Source organism: Bos indicus, chromosome 6 (genome assembly GCF_029378745.1).
Source record: "Bos indicus isolate NIAB-ARS_2022 breed Sahiwal x Tharparkar chromosome 6, NIAB-ARS_B.indTharparkar_mat_pri_1.0, whole genome shotgun sequence".
NCBI classification, from domain to species: Eukaryota; Metazoa; Chordata; class Mammalia; order Artiodactyla; family Bovidae; genus Bos; species Bos indicus.
The window spans coordinates 86,957,817-86,979,611 of NC_091765.1; the positions used below are offsets into that span (position 1 = coordinate 86,957,817).

The 21,795-nt window shown below is 35.9% G+C and overlaps 1 protein-coding gene across 2 annotated transcripts in view; it reads left to right on the forward strand.

Moving 5' to 3' along the window:
* Positions 1-20,029, forward strand: part of MOB1B (MOB kinase activator 1B) — a 93,349-nt gene extending 73,320 nt beyond the window's left edge. For both annotated transcript variants that reach the window (XM_070790926.1, XM_019962891.2), the window contains exons 3-6: positions 4,141-4,234; positions 8,439-8,572; positions 11,034-11,197; positions 14,260-20,029. In XM_070790926.1, coding sequence (XP_070647027.1) covers positions 4,141-4,234; positions 8,439-8,572; positions 11,034-11,197; positions 14,260-14,337 — 470 coding nt within the window. In that variant the 3' untranslated portion in view covers positions 14,338-20,029. The remainder of the gene's footprint in view (positions 1-4,140; positions 4,235-8,438; positions 8,573-11,033; positions 11,198-14,259) is intronic.
* The last annotated feature ends 1,766 nt before the right edge of the window (positions 20,030-21,795 follow it).

Here is a 21,795-nt window from a genome sequence, read left to right on the forward strand (position 1 = left end):
GATAGTTCTGTGATACTTTAAGGACAATGTTCAGAATAAATTTCCAACATATGTGCATATTCTTTTTTTTTGATACTTTTTTGTGCCTTTTCTTGTACCATTTATTTGAGAGCTCATTTTCTAATTTGAAAAACCGAGGAAGTAGGTTGCTAATGGGAACTTGTGGTATAGCACAGGGAGCTCAGCTTGATGATCTGTGATTGACCCTAGATGTTGGGATGGGGGAGTGGGATGGACATCCAAGAGGGAGGGGATATTTGTATATATATAGCTGGAATCACTTCATTTTTAGAGCAGAGACTAACACAGCAGTGTAACATCGAGCTTCTGTCCTACATGAGTTTCTTTTAAGTATAAAAGCAGATCATTGTTATCTGTCTGTATTCTGCCTCCATAACCAGAACTGTCTGTACTATTGAAATGTCTAGAACTTCAGGAACTTCTAAAATTTCACAGACATTTTGCAGTTATAGCTGGAAGAAAATTACTTTGAACTGACGTGTTAGAACATCCCCATAGAACATGGAATTCTGCTTTTAAAATATAGCAATTGACTGAAATAGTGGATTACAGTTTTTTCTTATATGTATATATAGTAATCTTTCCAAATGACACTTGATAAAGTGAAGAGGATTTGAGACTAAACAGATAATTTCCATTCACTGACAGTGATTAAGTAATCATATTGGGTACATAAAAGGCTGAAGGGAATTTGTTGATAAGATTGATATCTTAATGGCCTTTTGGCTTCAATTTTACTTGCCAGATGAAGATAAATCATAGAAGATGGGACATTTTACAAATTCAATAACTAATCTCATAGCCAGAAACCAGAGGCTGTTTTTGAACATTCTACTGCTATAAAGAGTGATAGCTTAAAGAAGATAGAAAATTCAGAGTTTTGGAAAAAGCAGATGGATTGAGGCCATGTCTTTGTGGAAGAAAACTAACAATGACTAAATGTCTCCTTTATGATAGACAAGTATTTTTTTTTTTTAGCACTCTGCAATAAACCAAATTTTAGAGGTAGGAAACTGAGATCCAGGGAGGTTAAGTAACAACTGGTAAGTATAGAGTTGGGATTCAAAGCCACAGGTTACCCTTTGTTCACATGGAGGACAACTCAATTAAAAATGGGCCAAAGAACTAAATAGACATTTTCCCAAAGAAAACATACAGATGGCTAATAAGCACATGAAAAGATGCTCAGCGTCACTGATTATCCGAGAAATACAAATAAAAACCACAATAAGTACTTGGGTGCAATCTCATAAACGACAGAATGATCTCTGTTCGTTTCCAAGGCAAACCATTCAATATCACAGTAATCCAAGTCTATGCCCCAACCAATAATGCTGAGGAAGCTGAAGTTGAACAGTTCTATGAAGACCTACATGACCTTCTAGAACTAACACCCAAAAAAGATATCCTTTTCATTATAGGGGATTGGAATGCAAAAGTAGGAAGTCAGGACATATATGGAGTAACAGGAAAGTTTGGCCTTGGAATACAAAACAAAGCAGGGCAAAGGCTAACAGAGAGTTTGGCCAAGAAAACACACTGGTCATAACAAACACCCTCTTCCAACAACACAAGAGACTACTCTACACATGGACATCACCAGATGGCCAATACTGAAATCAGATTCATTATATTCTTTGTAGCCAAAGATGGAGAAGCTCTATACAATCAGCAAAAACAAGACCAGGAGCTGACTGTGGCTCAGATCATGAACTCCTTATTGCCAAATTCAGACTTAAATTGAAGAAAGTAGGGAAAACCACTAGACCATTCAGGTATGACCTTAAATCAGATTCCTTACAAATATACAGTGGAAGTGACAAATAGATTCAAGGGCATAGATCTGATAGAGTGCCTGAAGAACTATGGATGGAGATTCCTGATATTGTACAGGAGGTGGTGATCAAAACCATCCCCAAGAAAAAGAAATGCAAAAAGGCAAAATGGTTGTCTGAGGAGCCTTACAAATAATTGAGAAAAGAAGAGGAGCGAAAGGCAAAGGAGAAAAAGAAAGATATATCCATCCTAATGCAGAGTTCCAAAGACTCCTAAGAGAGATAAGAAAGCCTTCCTAAGTGATCAATGCAAATAAATAGAGGAAAACAATAGAATGGGAAAGACTAGAGATCTCTTCAAAAAATTAGAGATACCAAGGGAACATTTCATGCGAAGATGGGCACAATAAAGGACAGAATCGGTCTGGACCTAACAGAAGCATGTTAAGAAGAGGTGGCAAGAATACACAGAAGAACTATGCAAAAAAGATCTTGATGACCCAGATAACCATGATGGTGTGATCACTCACCTAGAGCCAGACATCCTGGAGTGTGAAGTCAAATGGGCCTTAGATAGCATCACAATGAACAAAGCTAGTGGAAGTGATGGAATTCCAGCTGAACGATTTCAAATCCTAAGAGATAATGCTTTTAAGGTGCTACACTCAATATGACAGCAAATTTGCAAAACTCAGCAATGGCCACAGGACTGGAAAAGGTCAGTTTTCAATCCAATCTCAGTCTCTTGGATCATAGAAGAAGCAAGAGAATTCCAGAAAAACATCTGCTTCACTGACTGCACTAAAACCTTTGACTATGTGGATCACAGCAAACTGTGGAAAATTCTCTCTCTCTCTCTTTTTTTTTTAATATTCTTAAAGAGATGGAAATACTGGACCACCTTACCTGCCTTCTGAGAAATCTGTATGTAGGTCAAGAAGCAATGGTTTGAACTGGACATGGAACAATGGACTGGTTCCAAATTGGGAAAGGAGTACATCAAGGCTGTGAATTGTCACCCTGCTTATTTAACTTATATGCAGAGTACATCATTTGAAATGCCAGACTGGATGAAGCACAAGCTAGAATCAAGATTGCCAGGAGAAATATCAATAACCTCAGATACGCAGATGATACCACCCTTATGGCAGAAAGCAAAGAGGTTCGAACTAAAGACCCTCTTGATGAAAGTGAAAGAGGAGAATGGACAAGCTGGCTTAAAACTCAACATTCAGAAAACTAGGGTCATGGCATGTGGTCCCATCACTTCATGGAAAATAGATGGGGAAACAATGGAAACAGTGAGAGATTTTATTTTCTGGGCTCCAGAATCACTGCAGATGGTGACTGCAGCTATGAAATGAAAAGACATTTGCTTCTTGGAAGAAAAGTTATGACCAAGCTAGACAGTATATTAAAAAGTGGAGACATTACTTTGTGACAGAGGTCCGTCTAGTCAAAGCTATGGTTTTTCCAGTAGTCGTGCATGTGAGAGTTGGACCATCAAGAAAGCTGAGCACTGAAGAACTGATGCTTTTGAACTGTGGTGTTGGAGAAGACTCTTGAGAGTCCCTTGGACTGCAAGGAGATCAAACTAGTCTATCCTAAAGGAAATCAGTCCTGAATATTCATTGGAAGGACTGATGCTGAAGCTAAAGCACCAATACTTTGGCCACCTGATGGGAAGAACTGACTCATTAGAAAAGACCCTGATGCTGGAAAAGATTGAAGGCAGGAGGAGATGGGGGTGACAGAGGATGAGGTGGTTGGATGGCATCACTGACTCAATGGGCATGAGTTTGAGCAAGCTCCAGGAGTTGGTGATGGACAGGAAAACCTGGCATGCTGCAGTCCACGGGGTCACAAAAAGAGTCAGACACAACTGAGTGACTGAACTGTACTGAACTAAGTGAAAAGTCGAGTTTTATTCTTTTCCGTAGAGATAGCCAAAAGACTCAGAAACTCTCACTCTTAGTGATCTATGGAAGTTCTTTATATATTCTGAATACAGGATTTTTATTGATTATATGTTGCAAATAATTTTTCCCACTCTGTGCTTGCCTTGTTTAAAATTTATTTATTTTTTATTGAAGGGTAATTATAATACTGTGTTGGTTTCTGCCATATATCAACATGGTGTGCTTGCCTTTTTATTCCCTTAAGGGAGTCACTTAACCAGAAGCTCCTAAATTCAGTGAGTTAAGTATTGTTTCTTGTATACTTATTATCTGTTCTTTTTTGAGGAAAGAATGTGGATAGAGCTCATATTTTGCTGAAATAAAAGGTTCTCTTTGAGTAAAATTAAAATTTAACATTTTACCTATAAATGATATTTGCTTTGCAGCTGTAGATTTCTTCAATCAGATCAACATGCTTTATGGAACAATCACAGATTTTTGTACAGAAGAAAGTTGTCCGGTGATGTCAGCTGGCCCAAAGTAAGATACGATTTATGATCAGCTCTCAATTTTACTATATCATACAATTCTTAGATAAGAAGGAAATTTCTGACCTTACAATTTCTATATTTACCATCTCCTTCAGTGATTCACCAATGACTAGTATCTTGAGTCAAGAGTTCCTTAACCTAAGCTTTATGGTCCTCCCTATTGTATTGTTCTCCATCCTGCCTTTTTTCTGTTTGCTTCTGCTTCTCTATCCAAACTAGATTATTAAAAATGCTTCCATTACATTTTAAAAAATAAAAATAATTGTTGATATACAGTGTTAGTTTCAGATGTAATGCATAATGATTTGACATTTACACACACTATGAAATGATCGTCATGTTAAGTCTAGTAGTCTTCTGTTCCCATACAAAGTTATTAGTGTCATTGACCATACTCCTTATGAACTGACTTATAACTGGAGGTTTGTATCTTTAAATAAATATACATATATACACATACTGCATATTCTTTATTTATTCATCTGTTGATAGACACTTAAGTTACTTTCATATTTTAGGTATTGAAAATAATGTTGCAATGAAAAATAGTTTGCATATATCTTTTCAAATTAGTGTTTGTGTTTTCTTTGCATAAATACCCAGAAATGAAACTGCCGGCTCTTATGGCAGTTCTATTTTTAATATTCTGAAGATATTCTGAAGCACCTCTATACATTTTTCCATAGTGGCTGCACCAATTCACAGTTCCATCAACAGTGCATAAAAATTTCCTTTTTGTTACATGCTTGCCAATACTTATTATTTGTTGTCTTTTTGATAATAGCCATTTTAACAGATGTGAAACAGTATCTCATTATGGTTTTAGGTTGCATTTCCCTCATGACTGATGAAATTGAGCATCTTTTAATGTGTCTGTTGGCTATCTGTATGTCTTTGTAAAAATGTCTATTCAGGTCTTCTGTCCATCTTTTAATTGGGTTGTTTACTTTTTTTTGATTTTGAGTTATATGAGTTCTTTGGTAGAATTCACCTGTGAAGCTATTTGGTCTTTCACTTTTGTTTGTTGGGAGGTTTTTTTTTGTTTGTTTGTGTTTTAAAATTACTGATTCAGTTTCACTACTGGTAATCCATCTGTTCATAGTTCCTATTTTTTCCAGATTCAGTTTTGGGAGATTGTATGTTTCTAGGAGTTATCACTTTCCTCTAAGTTATCCATTTGATTGGCTGTAATTTTTTGTAGTAATCTCTTAATGTCATTTGTACTTCTGTGCTATTGTTTTTAACTTCTTTCGTTTCTGATTTTATTTCTTTGGGTTTATCAATTTTGTTTATTTTTTCAGAGAGCCAGCTCTCAGTTTCATTGATCTTTTCTATTTTTTTTTCTTAGTTTCTATCTCATTTAATTATGCTCTGTTTCTCATGATTTCTTTCTTTCCACTAACTTTGGGTTTTATTTGTTCCATTTTCCCAGGTAATTAAAGCTTAGATTGTTTATTTGAGATTTTTCTTATTTCCTGAGGTAGGCTTGTATTACTATAAAATTCCCTCTTAGAACTGCTTTTGCTGCAGCCCATATATTTTGGATCACTGTGTTTTTGTTTTCATTTGTCTCTAGGTATTTTTTTATTTCTTCTTTGATCTCTTCAGTGACCCATTGGTTTTTGGGTACTCTGTTGTTTAGACTCCACCTGTGTTAGTACTTTTTGCAGTTTTTTTCTTGGAAGTGGTTTCTCTGTTATTATTTATTATTGTTGTTAACCAAGAAATGAATATTTGAGAATTTGCAGTTTAAAAGTTCATACCATGATGACAGAAATAAATTTCATACAAGTATCTGTCAAAGGTGAAATAAAAAAATCATTGGGGACAAAATAGAGTCAGAAGATGAAATCATCTTAAGTATAGTGAAAGTGAAAGTTGCTCAGTTGTGTCCGACTCTTTGTGACCCCATGGACTATACAGTCCGTGGAATTCTCCAGGCCAGAATACTGGAGCGGGTAGCCTTTTCCTTCATCCAGAGGATCTTCCCAACCCAGGGATCAAACCCAGGTCTCCCACATTGCAGGCAGATTCTTTACCAACTGAGCCACAAGGGAAGCCCAAGAATACTGGAGTGTATAGCCTATCCTTTCTCCAGCCGATCTTCCCGACCCAGGAATTAAACCGGGGTCTCCTGCATTGCAGGCGGATTCTTACCAACTGAGCTATCAGGGAATCCCCATCTTAAGTATAAACATGACAAAAGAAGAAGATTCAGGGGATCATAGTTATAAACCCTAAAAGTATAAGCAATATACAGTTTTGTTTTTCAGAATGCTTAGGGCATTGAAAATTAGTTTTTTTTTAATAAAGCTTCAGGATGTTGAAAATGATTTTTGGTTTACTGTGTTTACTTTTGACTTTCGCATTTAAAAATGAATATAGGGGACTTCCCTGGTGGTCCAGTGGCTAAGATTCCAAGCTCCCAATGTAGGGGGTGCAGGTTCTATTCCTGGTCAGAGCACTAGATCCCACATGCCACAACTAAATCCTGTATACTGCAACTAAGACTCCGTGCAGCCAAATAAATAAATAAAATACAGATTTAAAAAAATGATTATGGAACACCTGGAAATCATTAACAGAATGAAAAACATGATTATAAGAGAAATGCAAAAAACATTAAGGGTTCATAACATAAGGGAGAAAACGTGGGTAAATTCCTGTGTTTTTAAGCAAAGACTAAGCTGTTGCTCTTGTTTAGTCACTCAGTCTTGTCTGACTCTTTTTGTCCCCATGGACTGTAACTCACCAGGCTTCTCTGTTCGTGGACTTTCCCAGGCAAGAATACTGGAGTGGGTTGCCATTTCCTTCTCCAGGAAGACTAAGTAATGATGGTTTAAAGTCCTACCATTCATATTCTCTATCTCCAGAGAGAATCAAACAAGCTTAAGTCACACTTGAGACTTTGTTTTATATTAGGAAGAATCTCTTGACTGTGACAGTGATTAAATAGTGAAACAGGATGCCAGGAAGTGTTGGGAAATTGCCTATTGGAGACCTTCAAAGTTAACTTGACATTTCATCCCTGTTTCTCAGGGTTGGCAATAAGACATGGTGTCACAGTATTTATTTGAGTGTATCCTATTTAACATTTACTGTTCAAGTGTGAGTAGCTATGACTAAACAGAAAGCATCCTTATTTATCCTGTCTCAAGATGGTTTTCATTGTTTGAAATACCCTGCAGTATTTTTCCATTATATTTTCTTTCAGCTCCTTTTCTAGCCTTACTCATCTGTTGTTCTGTCAGTCCAAACTCTGGGGCAAGGTTAGAAAAACACAGCTGGTTCAAAGGGAGAGGCAGAGGTAACCTTTCAGAAACTAAACTAAATGCTAGTTCAGTTTAGACATTTTTGTTCTTTGGAGTTTCAACTGCATGCTTATTGTCTTAAAAATCAGGTTGTGGTTGTGAGTGTGTGTTTGTGTAGTTAGCTCCATGAGCATTCTGTCGCACTGTTTTTACATACTCATTTACAGGTTTGTCTTCTCTACCAGTCTTTTCTCTGTGAAAATAGAGAAAACATCTTTCATTTCAGTGTCCCTTGTTCAAGAGGCATTCCTTGACTCATCATTTCTCATATTGTAGGTGCACATTAAAAGTTTATTGTACCAAAGGATAGTGTCTGGTTAATACACAAATACTATAGGCATCTTTATTGGGAGTCCCAGCCTTCCTCAAAGGCTTGTGTAGCTCCTGAACCAAGTATACTCAAATATTGAATCATTCTCTTTTTCATTCATTTTACTTTGGCACTTCTGTTTCATTCTCTATCCTTAACCCAAATTTTAACGCCCCAAATTAAAGAGAATCGTACTGTGTAAGGAGAAATGTTTTTTGAGGAAAAAGACAACAATTATAAAGATTAAAGATGATCATCATAGAAGTAAGAAATAAACTTAGGGTTTCTACTATGGCAATTTATACTGTATGTGATTCTAAAATATAAAAGTTATATATGAAGGAAGGTTCACAAAAAATGAGTTTGGTGGAATCTTAGTTTGTATCCTGATAAATGCAAAATAGTCTAATAGCAATTTTAAAATGCCAAATACAAAAAAAAATTAATTTGGAGGAAGAGATTAAAATATATCCTGAATATATTCAAAATAAACATATGTGTAATACAAAAAATACAGACATTATTTATAGATTATATTGATATTCTGTGTGCTTTTTATCTTTCCAATACAGATATGAATATCATTGGGCAGATGGAACAAACATAAAGAAGCCTATTAAGTGCTCTGCACCAAAGTATATTGATTACCTGATGACTTGGGTTCAGGACCAGTTGGATGATGAGACATTATTTCCATCAAAAATTGGTATAATGGTTTTGGTTAACTGGGATCCCTCATGATTTATCTACCTTCATACTTCTCTAGGACTTAGAATAGAATTGCCTGTGTATTCAAGGAACCATGCTGGATTAATTGCCACTTCAAAATATTTCTAATATTTCTAATCTTATATGCTTGAAAAGTGTCTTTGTTTTTTTTCATACCAAGTTTATCATGCATTAATTAGGTAAACCTCCCTATAATTTTAAACAATAAGAAGATCAGTATATCTTGGATTGTAACAAATCTGGCCTGTTTTAAGGGAAGAAAAGAGACTGGACATTGGGTAGACAGCCAGTTAGACATATGCTATAGTCATATCCATTTCATATTTAGAAAGGGAGTTTGTATGACATAAGGGACTTCCTTCATGGCTCAGCTGATAAAGAATCTGCCTGCAATGCAGGAGACCTGAGTTCCTGCATTGGGAGTCCCTGGGTTGGGAATATCCCCTGGAGAAGGAACCAGCTACGCACTCCAGGATTCTGGCCTGTAGAATTCCATGGACTGTATAGTCCATGGGGTCGCAAAGAGTCGGACATGACAGCCACGACAGCCACTTTGACTTTCTTTCACTTTCATATGACATAAACCCAGTCTTACATTATATTTTTGTCAGAGCATTTGTATTCATGACCCATAGCATGAACCTGGCAGACTGTGAAATCAACTAGGTGAGAAGAAAACAAGAAGATTTGATGAGTTGACCTGTTAGCACCTAAGTGACTTTTACTTTTTTTTATATTCGCTGGCCTTTTAAAGGGCTAAACTTTCAAGCAGAAATTATTTACATTTAGACAGTTCATATGATTTTACTGTGTCAAACTGCTTACAGCTGTGTTTTCTAAAAAAAAATTAGAATTTGCTTTTTCAACGTCTTGACTGTATTTTATGCTTTTTTACTTTTGGGGAGAAGGATGTGGTGGAGGAGACAGCAATGTAAATAGTTGCTGTTATGACACATTCATTGAATGCTTTAACTACTTCAAAGCCTTTGTAATGAAAGGTCTATTTTTCAAAACTGCATTCCTTATATAGATAGTATGGTATGGGATAAGTGCCCTCATCTTTGATCTTCCATATTTTTAAACTTTTTATTTTAACCCAATTTCAGACTTTTGTTAGTAGAAAATTTGTAAGAATCATGCAAAGAACCCTTATATATCCTTCCAGATTCTTTAGTTGCCAGCATTTTAACTTATTTGCCTTCCCTCTCTCTCCCTCCTTCCCTCCCTGCTTCGCTCCTTCCCTACTTTTTCTTCCCTCCTGACCCCACATTCTTTCTTTTTCCTGAAGATTTGAGAGTAAGTTGCATATATGATGACCTTTATCTCCATGTGCTTCAATGTGTATTTTCTTAGACAATCACAAAGTAACTTTCAAAATCAGGAAATTAATACCAGTATAATATTATTGTCTAATTTACAGATCTTATTCCAGTTTTTTAGTCTTTTTTGGTCTTTCATGGCATTGACATTTTTGAAGAGTGTAACATACTATTTAGTATAGTGTCCCTTCATTTGGGAGACACTTATGTCCCCCCAAATGTCTTATGTTGTCTTATGTTTTCTTGTGACCTATAACTTTTTTCTTTTAAACTTTTAATTTTATATTGAAGTATAGCCGTTTAACAATGTTGTGATAGTTTCTGATAGGCTGCAAAGGGACTCAGCCATACATATACATGTATCCTTTCTCCCCAAAACTCCCCTCCCATCCAGGCTGCCAGATAACATTGAGCAGAGTTCCCTACTGTGCCATACAGTAGGACCTTGTTGTGACTTTTAATATTTTTGAGTGGGCAGTAGGCAATATGATCACATTGAAGCCAGTAGTACCATAAAAGTATTTGGCTTGTATTTTGCCAGTCTGGATCATTTAGCCAGTTTAACAAGGGATGTGGATTTTTGTATTTTTCTAGTTTTATATTTGTTTAATGCTATAAAAGTGCTCTAATTCAGAAAGCCAGTCTCTCTAATTGAGCAGAGACTACAGCTAATTTCAAGATAAATGTAGTCCTGGTGTAGTAATGCGATAACTTCCGTAGGAAAAAAATATAAAAATGTATTGCCAGCATTTCAGACAAAACTAAACGTGGTAATACATTATTTGTGTTCAGCATAAGAAATCTGAGGGACTAAGTGTGCATTTTAGCACCATTACCATCTCAGACATTTATTTGTGGTATTTTTGGTAAACTGGTGTTATATTACAGGCCTAAGGGGCCATACTGAAGACAGATTCTTATTCCATAGAAGCATTGAAGTTTGTTTTCATTCATGATGTATTGAGAACATTTGACATGTACAATGGGTATATTAAGTGGTAATAAAAATATTTCTTATTTTCAGCCTTGTTTTGGTAATTTATGTTGTCACTTGCTGACAAACTCATACTGCTGTGTTCTCTTCTTGTTAATAGAGGGAGTTGTTTATCTCTTTACTAGGTGTCCCATTTCCGAAGAATTTCATGTCTGTGGCAAAAACTATACTCAAACGCCTCTTTAGGGTTTATGCTCACATTTATCATCAGCATTTCGACCCTGTGATCCAGCTTCAAGAGGAAGCACATCTCAATACATCTTTCAAGCACTTTATTTTTTTTGTCCAGGTAAGTTTGATTAGGGATTTCCCTGATAGCTCAATATTTTGTAAAGAATTTGGTAAATTCTCAAATTCTCAGAATTTGGTAAAGAATCCGCCTGTGATGCGGGAGACCTGGGTTCGACCCGTGGGTTGGGAAGATCTCCTGGAGAAGGGAAAGGCTACCCACTCCAGTATTCTGGCATGGAGAAATCCATGAACTGTTTAGTCCATCGGGTCTCAAAGAGTCAGACACTCCTGAGCCACTTTCACTTTCAAGTTGGAGTAAGAGATATTTTTTGCTCAGTAAAAGCAGTTATCTACAGAGTTATGAGGTGAATACTACATCCATACTGTCAGAATAAAATTTGCTCTATTTCTTTAGTCTTTATCCTCTTGAATACTTGCCATGATGATAAAGACTTGCCTTCAGTTTCTGAATTCCATCGCAAGTCTACAGTGAATCTGAGCGATCTTACTTCAGCTGTCTGTCTGTAATGGAGCAGCTGAATAGGGAACTTGGCTGGTGGACATGGAGTTGAACTTGTCTCTGAGCACTCCTGCTACTCCCTTTTCCTGTCTACTCTAGATCTTTTTTTGAAGATCTGGCATGGAAATGAACTTTAAATAGCATATCTTTTCCCTCCTTTTAAAACCATATTCTGAATAAGTTCTGAATTTGATAACTGTCCATTATTCCAAAGTGGGGGAGAAATGTCCCAAAGAGCGTTGATATTCCGGACATCCATTAATCTTTGATCCAACTCCTTAAGTTGACCTCCTCTTCCTTCACTGTTTAGTTCTCAGACATCTGGCTTTAGAGATTTAGACTAAAAGAAATGAGGTTATTCTTGCCCTGCTATAGTAATTAGAGAACCAACAGGTAGGAGTGAAAAAGGGAGAAATGCATAAACTGAGCAGATATTTTTCAGTGGAGGTTGGAGAAGGAAAGTGGTAGGTAGGAGATGTCCATGACTTAGAGCTCTGTTGTTGTTTTTTTAATCTGTTTTTGTATATAAACTTATAAATGCCTTTATCACACTCATCTCCACAAAGAAAAATTTGTTTATTTTCCTTCTATTAACACTCCTCACACTGAGGGCACACGTTTTGTATCTTAATTTCACCTATATAAACAAAAGAAATTTAGGAGATAGTAACTTGCCAAAACCATTGCTCTGAGCAATTATTTTACTGTGGTGTCCTATCTATAGATACCAATAGAAACAAAGAAAATGTTATACTAAATGTCTGCCTCTGTGCCTTGGTTTATGCAGAACATGATTACTTGAGGTTTCAGTAGTTTGGGAGAGGATTTCTCTCACCAGAAAGTTTAGTTTTACCTTGCTGTATGATGTTAAAGTACCCTGTATCTCCCAACTCCTAGCAAATAGTAAGAAATTGGTATGTGGCATTTACCACATCTGAGCCTCATTACATGTGAGGACACTGTGATGGTTTTAAAGATGGGTCCGTTGGTTATATAGGATCACCTCTTTGAGTGAGAGTGGCCCCTGCCCTGGGCCTCACAGTTTAGAAGTTTGACCCTGGCCCTTCTCCAGCTTACTCCTCCCCCCAGAGTGAGAAATCCGCATGGCCAAGAACATACCTGCGTAGGTCCCTTCTGCTATATACTTGGGTACGTGAGATTCAGAATTCCCTGCCCACGTGGTCCCAAGTGTATTTCCAGGATCTGCATGGATCTTTTCTGTTGGTCCATTGTTTTAAGGGAAGGTCATGTCTCTTATATGTATATCTCTAAACCTAGGGAATACCCATATTGCAGCTGTTCATGAGTGTGTGTGGACATTGCCTTTATAAGCCAGTCAGGGTGTCCACACTCCTGCATGTGAGACCCTTTCAAGTACAGGATAGATCTGGGGTTTGGTAGATCAGGGAGGTTTCCTGAGGGCCAAGGACTGGCTCTCCTCGTGTGTAGACTCTTGAGGAGTCTTTTAAAAATTCTAAATTTGAATCTGCCTTCCTGGCTACTATGAAGGTGTATTTGTCAAGGCAGGAGAATCAAACATATATAAAATATATTAGCTTAATATAAAATATAATAACTTAGTCATGTGATATAATATCCATTTGTGTTCTTGGTCCACACCCCACAAATCTTAGTGGTAGACTTGCTGTTAAATGCCCCTTAATGTTTCTTCTCAGTTCTTACTTTTGGCACATGGTGAGTGCCAATAAACGAGTGAAATTGAGAGCTCAGAATGCCCCATTGTGGCAGAAGATCAGAAATACTGACAACCTTTATGTTTTAACCTTATAATTTATAAACTATTTTTATAGAGGAAAGCTATTCAGAATTGAATTTCAGAATGACAGTGATAGAACTTCTAAAGAAGCACAAATTGAATCCAGGCTTTCTTATTTGTTCTTTATAGGATTTTATTACTTATCATTTGTGGACTCCACATTATTCATGTCATTCTCATACCATATCCTATGTAGCTTGCAGATATGTTAGTTAATAACATAAACTAAATCTTTTATTCTTCATATAATGCTGTAATTTTCCTGAGAATTTTTTTGGTCCCTGCTTGATTGGATATATCTAAATGGTGTCCCAGTTATTCATCCTAACAGGGAGCAGCAAGTCTCATTTATTGTTTACTTTCTGCCAGGGATTACATGAAGTGGTTCACACACAGTATCACATTTAGTCCCCATAGTAATCTTATGAGATATGTGTGTGTGTGTGTGTGTGTGTGTGTGTGTTAGTCGCTCAGTCGTGTCCAACTCTTTGCAACTCCACGAACTGTAGCCGGCCAGGCTTCTCTGTCCATGGAATTCTCCAGGCAAGAATACTGGAGTGCATTACCATTCTCTTCTCCAGAATCTTGAGATAATTTATCCTAATATTAGTAGAAATGTAAAATCCCAGAAGTGGTTAAGTGATTTGCTCAAGATGCAAGAGGTAGAGAATAGGGGGGGAAAAAACTTTTTTTTTTTTTTTTTAAGATTTGACTTGCATTTACTTTAAAAGCTAATTTCCAACAAATGTTAATGGAAATCTATTTTGGAATGAGATGTAAATAATATGTTCTTGCTGTTTCTTCTGCCTTTCTCGGCACATAGGAATTCAACCTTATTGATAGAAGAGAACTTGCACCACTCCAGGAACTGATTGAAAAACTCACCTCGAAGGACAGATAAAAGGATGGGGACCTATGCAAATTATTCCTCAAATCAAGCTGTGTTGAGTGTATTTGAATTTTGTTGTATTTTATTTTTATCTTGGTTGTTTTTATCTACTCTTGGAGGGCTTGTTTGGGTTCCTTTTTCTTTAATCTGAATAAATGAAACCATATACTATTGCTAGAGGAAGCCAAGAACCACTGTCTATACATTTGATAGGGGTAAATTTTGTCTTAGTGGAATATAGTATTTTTTTTAACTTGGAGAATTTTTATTAATATTATATGTTGAAAGAAAATGCTTACTGATTAGACTGCTCATGGATGGCTGTTCTCCCTGTGTAAATTGTGGCTAATTTTTGAAGTCCCCAAAAGACGTTTTTAAGTGCCTTGGCAGGCTCACTTCTGAGGTGCAAAGCACAGACATAGAATTGAACAGGGCTTGAAACAATATTAGGATTTCTACCCAGGGCACTTACTGATGCATGTTTTAAAATATTGATAAAAGCCATAGTTTACCTAAATTGATGATCTCCAACTTTTACTACATTAGAGAAACACAATTTGTAAAGGTGTGCGTGTAGGGCATAAAAAATTAGTATTTCTTAATTATTTTTGATATTGATAGTAATTCTGTTCAATGGATGCTTAGAGTTCTATAAGCAAGTCTTTTCCATCTCTTGATATCTGTGATATTGAAACTTGAAGATGTTGAAATGTAATAGCTGTTACATTTTGGCTTCTTTCTACACTTTAACTGCACTGTAGATGTAAAAATTCAGGTTATATATAGGTTTGCGATCTTCAGAGGTGATGCTGAACTGTGAGGTTTCTTAGCAATTGCCAAATGAGCCATAAGTCTGCAAAATCCCCTTCTGCTTTGAAGAGGACTGGAGTGTGTGGTTGTGGGGGACGAGGGTGGGGTTAGTTTGAATGGGGCGTTATAGATGGGATTGAGTATGGGAAGTCAAGTTCAAGAAAGACCTTTCTCAGAACGCTTGACTAGAATGGCATGAAGATTTTAATCAATGTCTTGTAAACAAAGTCTTAGAGACTTCCTTTTAGGAATCAACTTCCATGTGAAGTTAAAAATAAATAACTAACTTTAGATGTAGGCATGCACATGGAATTTAAGGACTCTGTGGGAAAATTGATCACTTTACAGCATTTCCATTCAGTGAATGGAGCTGGTGTTTTATCATTTTAAAATGATACAGTACCTTCTTTGCTTGTTGTAGGCCCAAGCGTTCTGACTTCTGATTTTTCCACTGTGAAAGGAGGTCTTTCTTTGCAGTGATATCAGATAATGAAAGTGTTAAATGAGTACTTACTAACTTTTACCTTTTTTTGCCATGACTTTCTAGTGAACTATTCCCATAAGTAAAAAATTCAGAAACTTAGTTTTTGAAGTAAATATTAACATTTTTCACTTCAGTTTTATTCTTGCAAATTATCCTCTTAGACTTTCAGTTTTAATTTTGTCAGTTCTGGTAAAACTCTTTCCTTCAGTTCGAAATATATACCTTTTCCCTTGTAGACTAGAAATCTTGCTCTGAAATTATATAGACTAAAAACACTTAATAGAAAAGAATGTAAAATGAAATCAGTTTGGTTTTGCCATTAACAAATCGAATAGTGATACAATTTAATGCCATTGCAATATGATCACTAGGAACTTTTTCTCCCATTTCATTTCTAGCAATCATTCTCCACGTACCAACATGGAATTAACAGGAGAAACTGACAGAGGCAAATACATTGGACATTCATTGGTAACACCTATTTGTAAACTGCAGTGAGAACTGCTGACGTCCTTAAAACAAATATTTTAGTATCCGAATATACAACATCAGCCACTATGGGTTGATTCAGAAGTAAAATTTGACATCCAGTGATTTGGGCCCTATCCATTTAGGAAAATGAAGCACATGATTATTCAAATTGTCTTCCATACTGCATTTGACTTCGTATCAACCTAATAATAAAGGGGTTGCGGTAGCCAGGTGTGGAGAGAAAAGTGAAACATTCATTTTTCTCATTTAAGCCTTACATAGTACTGTACAAATGTTATTATAAATTAATGTTTAGTAGCAGGACTGACTTTTCCACTCTAGGTAGATAGGAGTTTCTTGTCACTGTGCCAGAATCTCAGGTGCCTGCTTCTGAGTATTCCTTGAAAAAAAGGTATTGGGAAGTAAGGACATATGTATGTGTATATATGGTAACAAAGTAGAGACATTCTCCCAGGGAGAGGCCTGGCAGTGTACATGGTGTTAACATGGCTGCATGTAGGGAAACACCAGAGCGTGTGCGAAATAACTGATTTCTTAAAAAGTTGCTTTGATTCAGTTGGTTCCCATGAGCATTAGTAAGTTGCCCTTTATAAAATAAGGATCACATCTTGTTTTACAACAGAGTTTGCTTACAAATGTCTATTGGATTCTTTCCAAGTCTCTTAATTTACAAATAACCAGGATAATGATTCCCCCCACTCTGTCCCACCTTTTTTACAGAGATACAAAGCAGAAGTTGGTTTTCTCATATGCGGATGAAAGCATGAAATATAAAGTAATAAGTTTACATAGTGTTACTGTCGCAATGCTTTGGTTAAATGTTGATATAAAGCAAGTTTTAGGAATTCTTTTAAATGATGAAGTAATGGTGGTGGAAAGAAATTAGTAACAGAAAGAGTGAAAATCTTTTCATTAGCTGTAGGTGGTGCTACTGGCTTTTATTTGCTGGCTTGATTATTCTGTTTCCCACAAAAACCATGGCATTAGTAAAACAGTAAGTATGTGTTAGGTGGTAGAGGCTTTGGAGGTCAGTTTACCTTAAATTGAAAGATTTTAGATAGCTGTTTCTTCCTACCTTTGCTTGTTATTTGTAAATGCTAAATGGTCAGCATAAAACTAGATGGGAGAAGAAATGTTTAGAGTATAATAAATATGTCTCAGACTGAGTTACTGCCTGGCTTATCAGGAAAGAAAGCACTACAATCTCTTCAGGAATTACAGATAATGCGCATATTTATATTTTACATGTAATCACCATACTCCATTTTATGTATAGTATTTTCCTTGCTTAGGGGAAAAGAGCACAGTAACAGATTTCTTTTATACCTTTGTCTTCACCCTCTCTGAGAGAGGTTTTGATAACCACTGAAATAGTAAGATATGGGAGATATAATTGTTAGTCTGTAGGACTGCCTTTTAAAATAAATATGCCACACCTTAAACAGCCAAGTGAGAGTTGATCTTCAGGGTGGTTTCTTGGGAGCACTACTTATTCCAGCTACACTGTAGAGGTATAATCACTTTCAGAGATGCCTTGAGAGTTGTTGTGTGACTATACAAGAAAATCCATTTCATCATTTTAGTTGCACCAAAAACTTTTCTGGAAGCTTAATATGACCTATCTCATTTACCAAAATGACTCTGCTTTGGCTCTTTTCTTAGAACTAAACTATTAAGGAAGTTCAAAAGAATATGCAAAAAAAAAAAAAAATATGCCATAGGATCTGAATTGCAGAAGAGAATGTTTTGAGTATTGATTTGTAACATCATTTAATAAAAAACATAATTTCTTCATGTCACTACTTTGAGGTAGGCAATAGCATTTGGATGTATACATTTTATTTTATTTTTAAAAATTTAGTTTAATTATCTTACACTTAAATATAATAACTTTAAAAAAAAAGGATCCAATATTTAAGATAGAAGTAACTTAAGAAAATAACAACCTTTACCTCTATCCTTTTTTAAAAAAAACTTACTTTCATGCAAATGAACAATTTAAATTTCAAGGCTGGAGAAATTGGAACACATTTTATATATTAATTATGCTGAATTTAAGTCTGTGTATCGTAGTAAAAAATTTCAAACTGTATAATCATTTCATGTCGTTTATAACTTTAACATTTTATTGTCTTTTTAAAAGATACAATCAAGAAGTATATTTGAAAATATCACTGCATACCAAGAGGAAAGCTTATTTTCAAACATATCAGGGACATTAAAAAATATACCAATTCCTAGAAACACTATTTTAGATCTATACTTTAAGAACCACTCCTAAAATGATTTAAATATCAGCATATTGTCGTAGTATTCAGTTTCACATAGGAATTATTGTTGTTCAGCTATCAGTGTAATGGTGTATGAGAAAACTGTTTAGAGGTAAAGTTATTTCATGATTTAATGGAAAATGATTTTATTCTATAATAACAATTCTGATTGCAGACAGTTTGAATTTTTGAGGCTCTCCTAATGGGCTAATCATAGAGAAAAAATCATTTTGAAGCTATAAAACTGTGTTTCTGTGTCTGCCATACTTAAATTTTGACAAAAGAGAAAATACAGATTAAAATACTGAATACTCTCAGTTTTGCAAGTGTGACACATTTTCTGCATATAATACTACACAATAGAAAAATTTGGATTAAATCCTCAAAGATAGTGAAAACACTGGCCTTTCCAAACTGTGTGTTTACTTGTCATCTCCTTCTCTTTGGAGGTAAATTCTTTCCTTATGGCTGTTGACTTTCCCTATCTTCTTCCCTCCCCATCTTGCAACACACACTCACATGGACAAAAAACAAAACAGATTGATTATATAGGTCCTCACTATTGGTGATTCTAAAGTGATTGCTGTCACTAGATAGGTTGTGGCTGAAGTGTTGGACAGTAAAACTTAAAGGAGCATTTTTGGTTTGTTTTGGTTGACAACTTTCTTTAAACTATGTCACTGAAACTGATATTATTAGTGATATACATTTAAAATTGTATTAATATTTAGTGTCTGTTATAAATCTTTTATGTGTGGTTGTTTCTTACAGGTTTGCACGTTTTAATTTTTGTTTACTTAATTGTGCAAGGTGTAAAATAGATTCGCACATTTTCATTTTAGGAACACTTGTCTCCCTGAATTGTTCTGCAGAGATAACTATTTTTAGGGGAAATAGTTTTTTACAGCCACTAAATTGTATTTGTTATTTTTGTACATGCATTGCTAGGGTGGTAAGAGCACTAATCTTGTAGGGAAAAACTTTTGTTTTATTTGAATGTTTCCTATACATTATTACTTACAATTACCTAGGAACAGCATCATGAAATACAATAAATATAAGAACACTTAAAGTTTTAATAAAATTATTTCTATCAAACAGGACAAAACCAGAAAAATACTACCAGAGCCATAAATGGAAGCGGTAGCATACACACTGTGCAAGTGTTGTCGAGAATGAGTAAGGCGGGAGCCCGCTCTCATGGAGATGGACAGTTTCTCTATATTAAAGGAGCTGTCTAAAACATGAAATGCAATATGGGCGCGTATTGTAAATTGTGCCAAGATTACTCAAATTGTAGTTACTGTGGATCAAACTTTAAACTGTTTCATCATTTTTGTTTTAAGAGGGGATACTGAGGGAATTCTCTGGCAGTCAAGTGGTTAAGCCTTGGCGCTTTCACTGCCTGGGCCTGGGTTCGATCCCTGGGTTGGGGGAACTAAGATCCTGCAAGCCACATGATGTGGCAAAAAAAAATAAGAGGGTACTGAATGTCAGAAAGTCTACAATATGTTTTGAGAGATGTAAATAAAGTATACAGACTTGTATGTGATGGGATTGGAACTATTTAATTTCTAGGTTTTTTTTGTTTGTTTTAAGGAAGAAAATGTTTATTTAAAAATAATAAATAGTTATGTTTGGTCATGAATCCTGACTTTGCATTAGTGTTCATTTTTGCTATAGGTATTCCCACATTGCGTACATTCCCAGAGAAATATTGAAGGTCTATGAAATATGTTGAACAGTTTTAGGCCTTATTTTTTGTAATGTTCACAACAACCCTGGAAATTAGTATCTCAATATTTTTTATACTAGAAAGCTAAAGCTTAGAAACTGTAAAGTCACTGATGAGAACTAGGGTTAAAAAACCTGAATATGCTTGATCTTGAGACCAGTGCTTTTATTTTGTTTAAATATACTATTACTATGAGAATAGTTAGCAAAATAATTGTTGACTTTTCCATTAAGCCAAGATTTTATCTTAATATTTTGTCTTCATTGTAGACCATTAAAGGGCTTCCCTGGTAGCTCAGCTAGTAAAGAATCCCCCTGCAGTGCAGGAGACTCCAGTTCAATTCCTGGATCGGGAAGATCCCCTGGAGAAGGGATAGGTTATCCACTCCCGTATTCTTGGGCTTCCCTTGTGGCTCAGATGGTAAAGAATCTGCCTACAATGTGAGAGATTTGGGTTGTGGATAGGAGAAATTTATAAGCAAGTTTACTGTGTTGATAAACATCCTTTTACAGAAGTTGTTGGGTGGGTATACACAAATGCATGGGTTGTGTAACCACTTAATATTTTCTGCCTAAATTATTCTCATTTTCTCAGTTGGTTAAAGAGTTTTCTTAATAAACCTGTATGCTATCAGGAGACCCTGTCTCATTCTTTAGTTATACCAGCATTCCTGCAGGAGAAAAGGAATTCCTACATTGAAGGAGTAGAAAAATTTCCGGCAGGAGTTAAGATGGTAGCATACTTGTTCCTGGTTGAGTATTCTAATACCCTGTATTTTATCTGTAATTCCCAAGTCTGAAAAGCTCAGAAAAAGTACTTTCTTCAGTTCACTGCAAACTGAACCTGATATGAGGTTAACAGTCTTTATTTCACTGTGCAAATTGATGTTTCACTGCAAAATGTTAGTGTATTTAACACTTCTGCAGGAGGGTGAGGAACGGTTACATAATATACATAATATGTGACTATTTTTCTTTCCTAAATTCCAAAACTGGAAAAATTCCGAAACTGAATTGACTACAAGAGTTTCACGTAAGACATTGTGGACAAAAATCAGGGAGTACATTCGAGAGTTTTTTTTTAGTCTCTTCCTTATGTTAGCCATTGGTTATGGAGGATATAATGAACTTAATGTCAGAGTTTCCCGTGTTTAATATTTCAGTCACTGCACTATAGTGGTTTTGGTTTTTGTTTTATATTTTTTTTTTTTTAGTTTCATCTTGTTTTGGTGGAGGAAGAAACACATTTAAAGATTTCTTCAGTTCAGCCACCCAGTCGTGTCTGCGACTCCATGGACTGCAGCATGCCAGGCCTCCCTGTCCATCACCAGCTCCCAGAGTTTACTCAAACTCAGGTCCATTGAGCTGGTGATGCCATCCAACCATCTTATCCTCTGTCGTCCCCTGCTCCTCCCACCCTCAATCTTTCCCAGCATCAGGGTCTTTTCAAATGAGTCAGCTCTTGCGTCAGGTGGCCAAAGTATTGGAGTTTCACCTTCAACATTAGTCCTTCCAATGAACATTCAGGACTGATTTCCTTTAGGATGAACTGGTTGGATCTCCTTGCAGTCCAAGGGACTCTGAAGAGTCTTCTCCATCTGCTCAACCCCAAATATCTTTATCCGATCCATATGGGACTGAGCTCTACTTTCCTCCTGGAACGTCTCAGAGAATCACCTT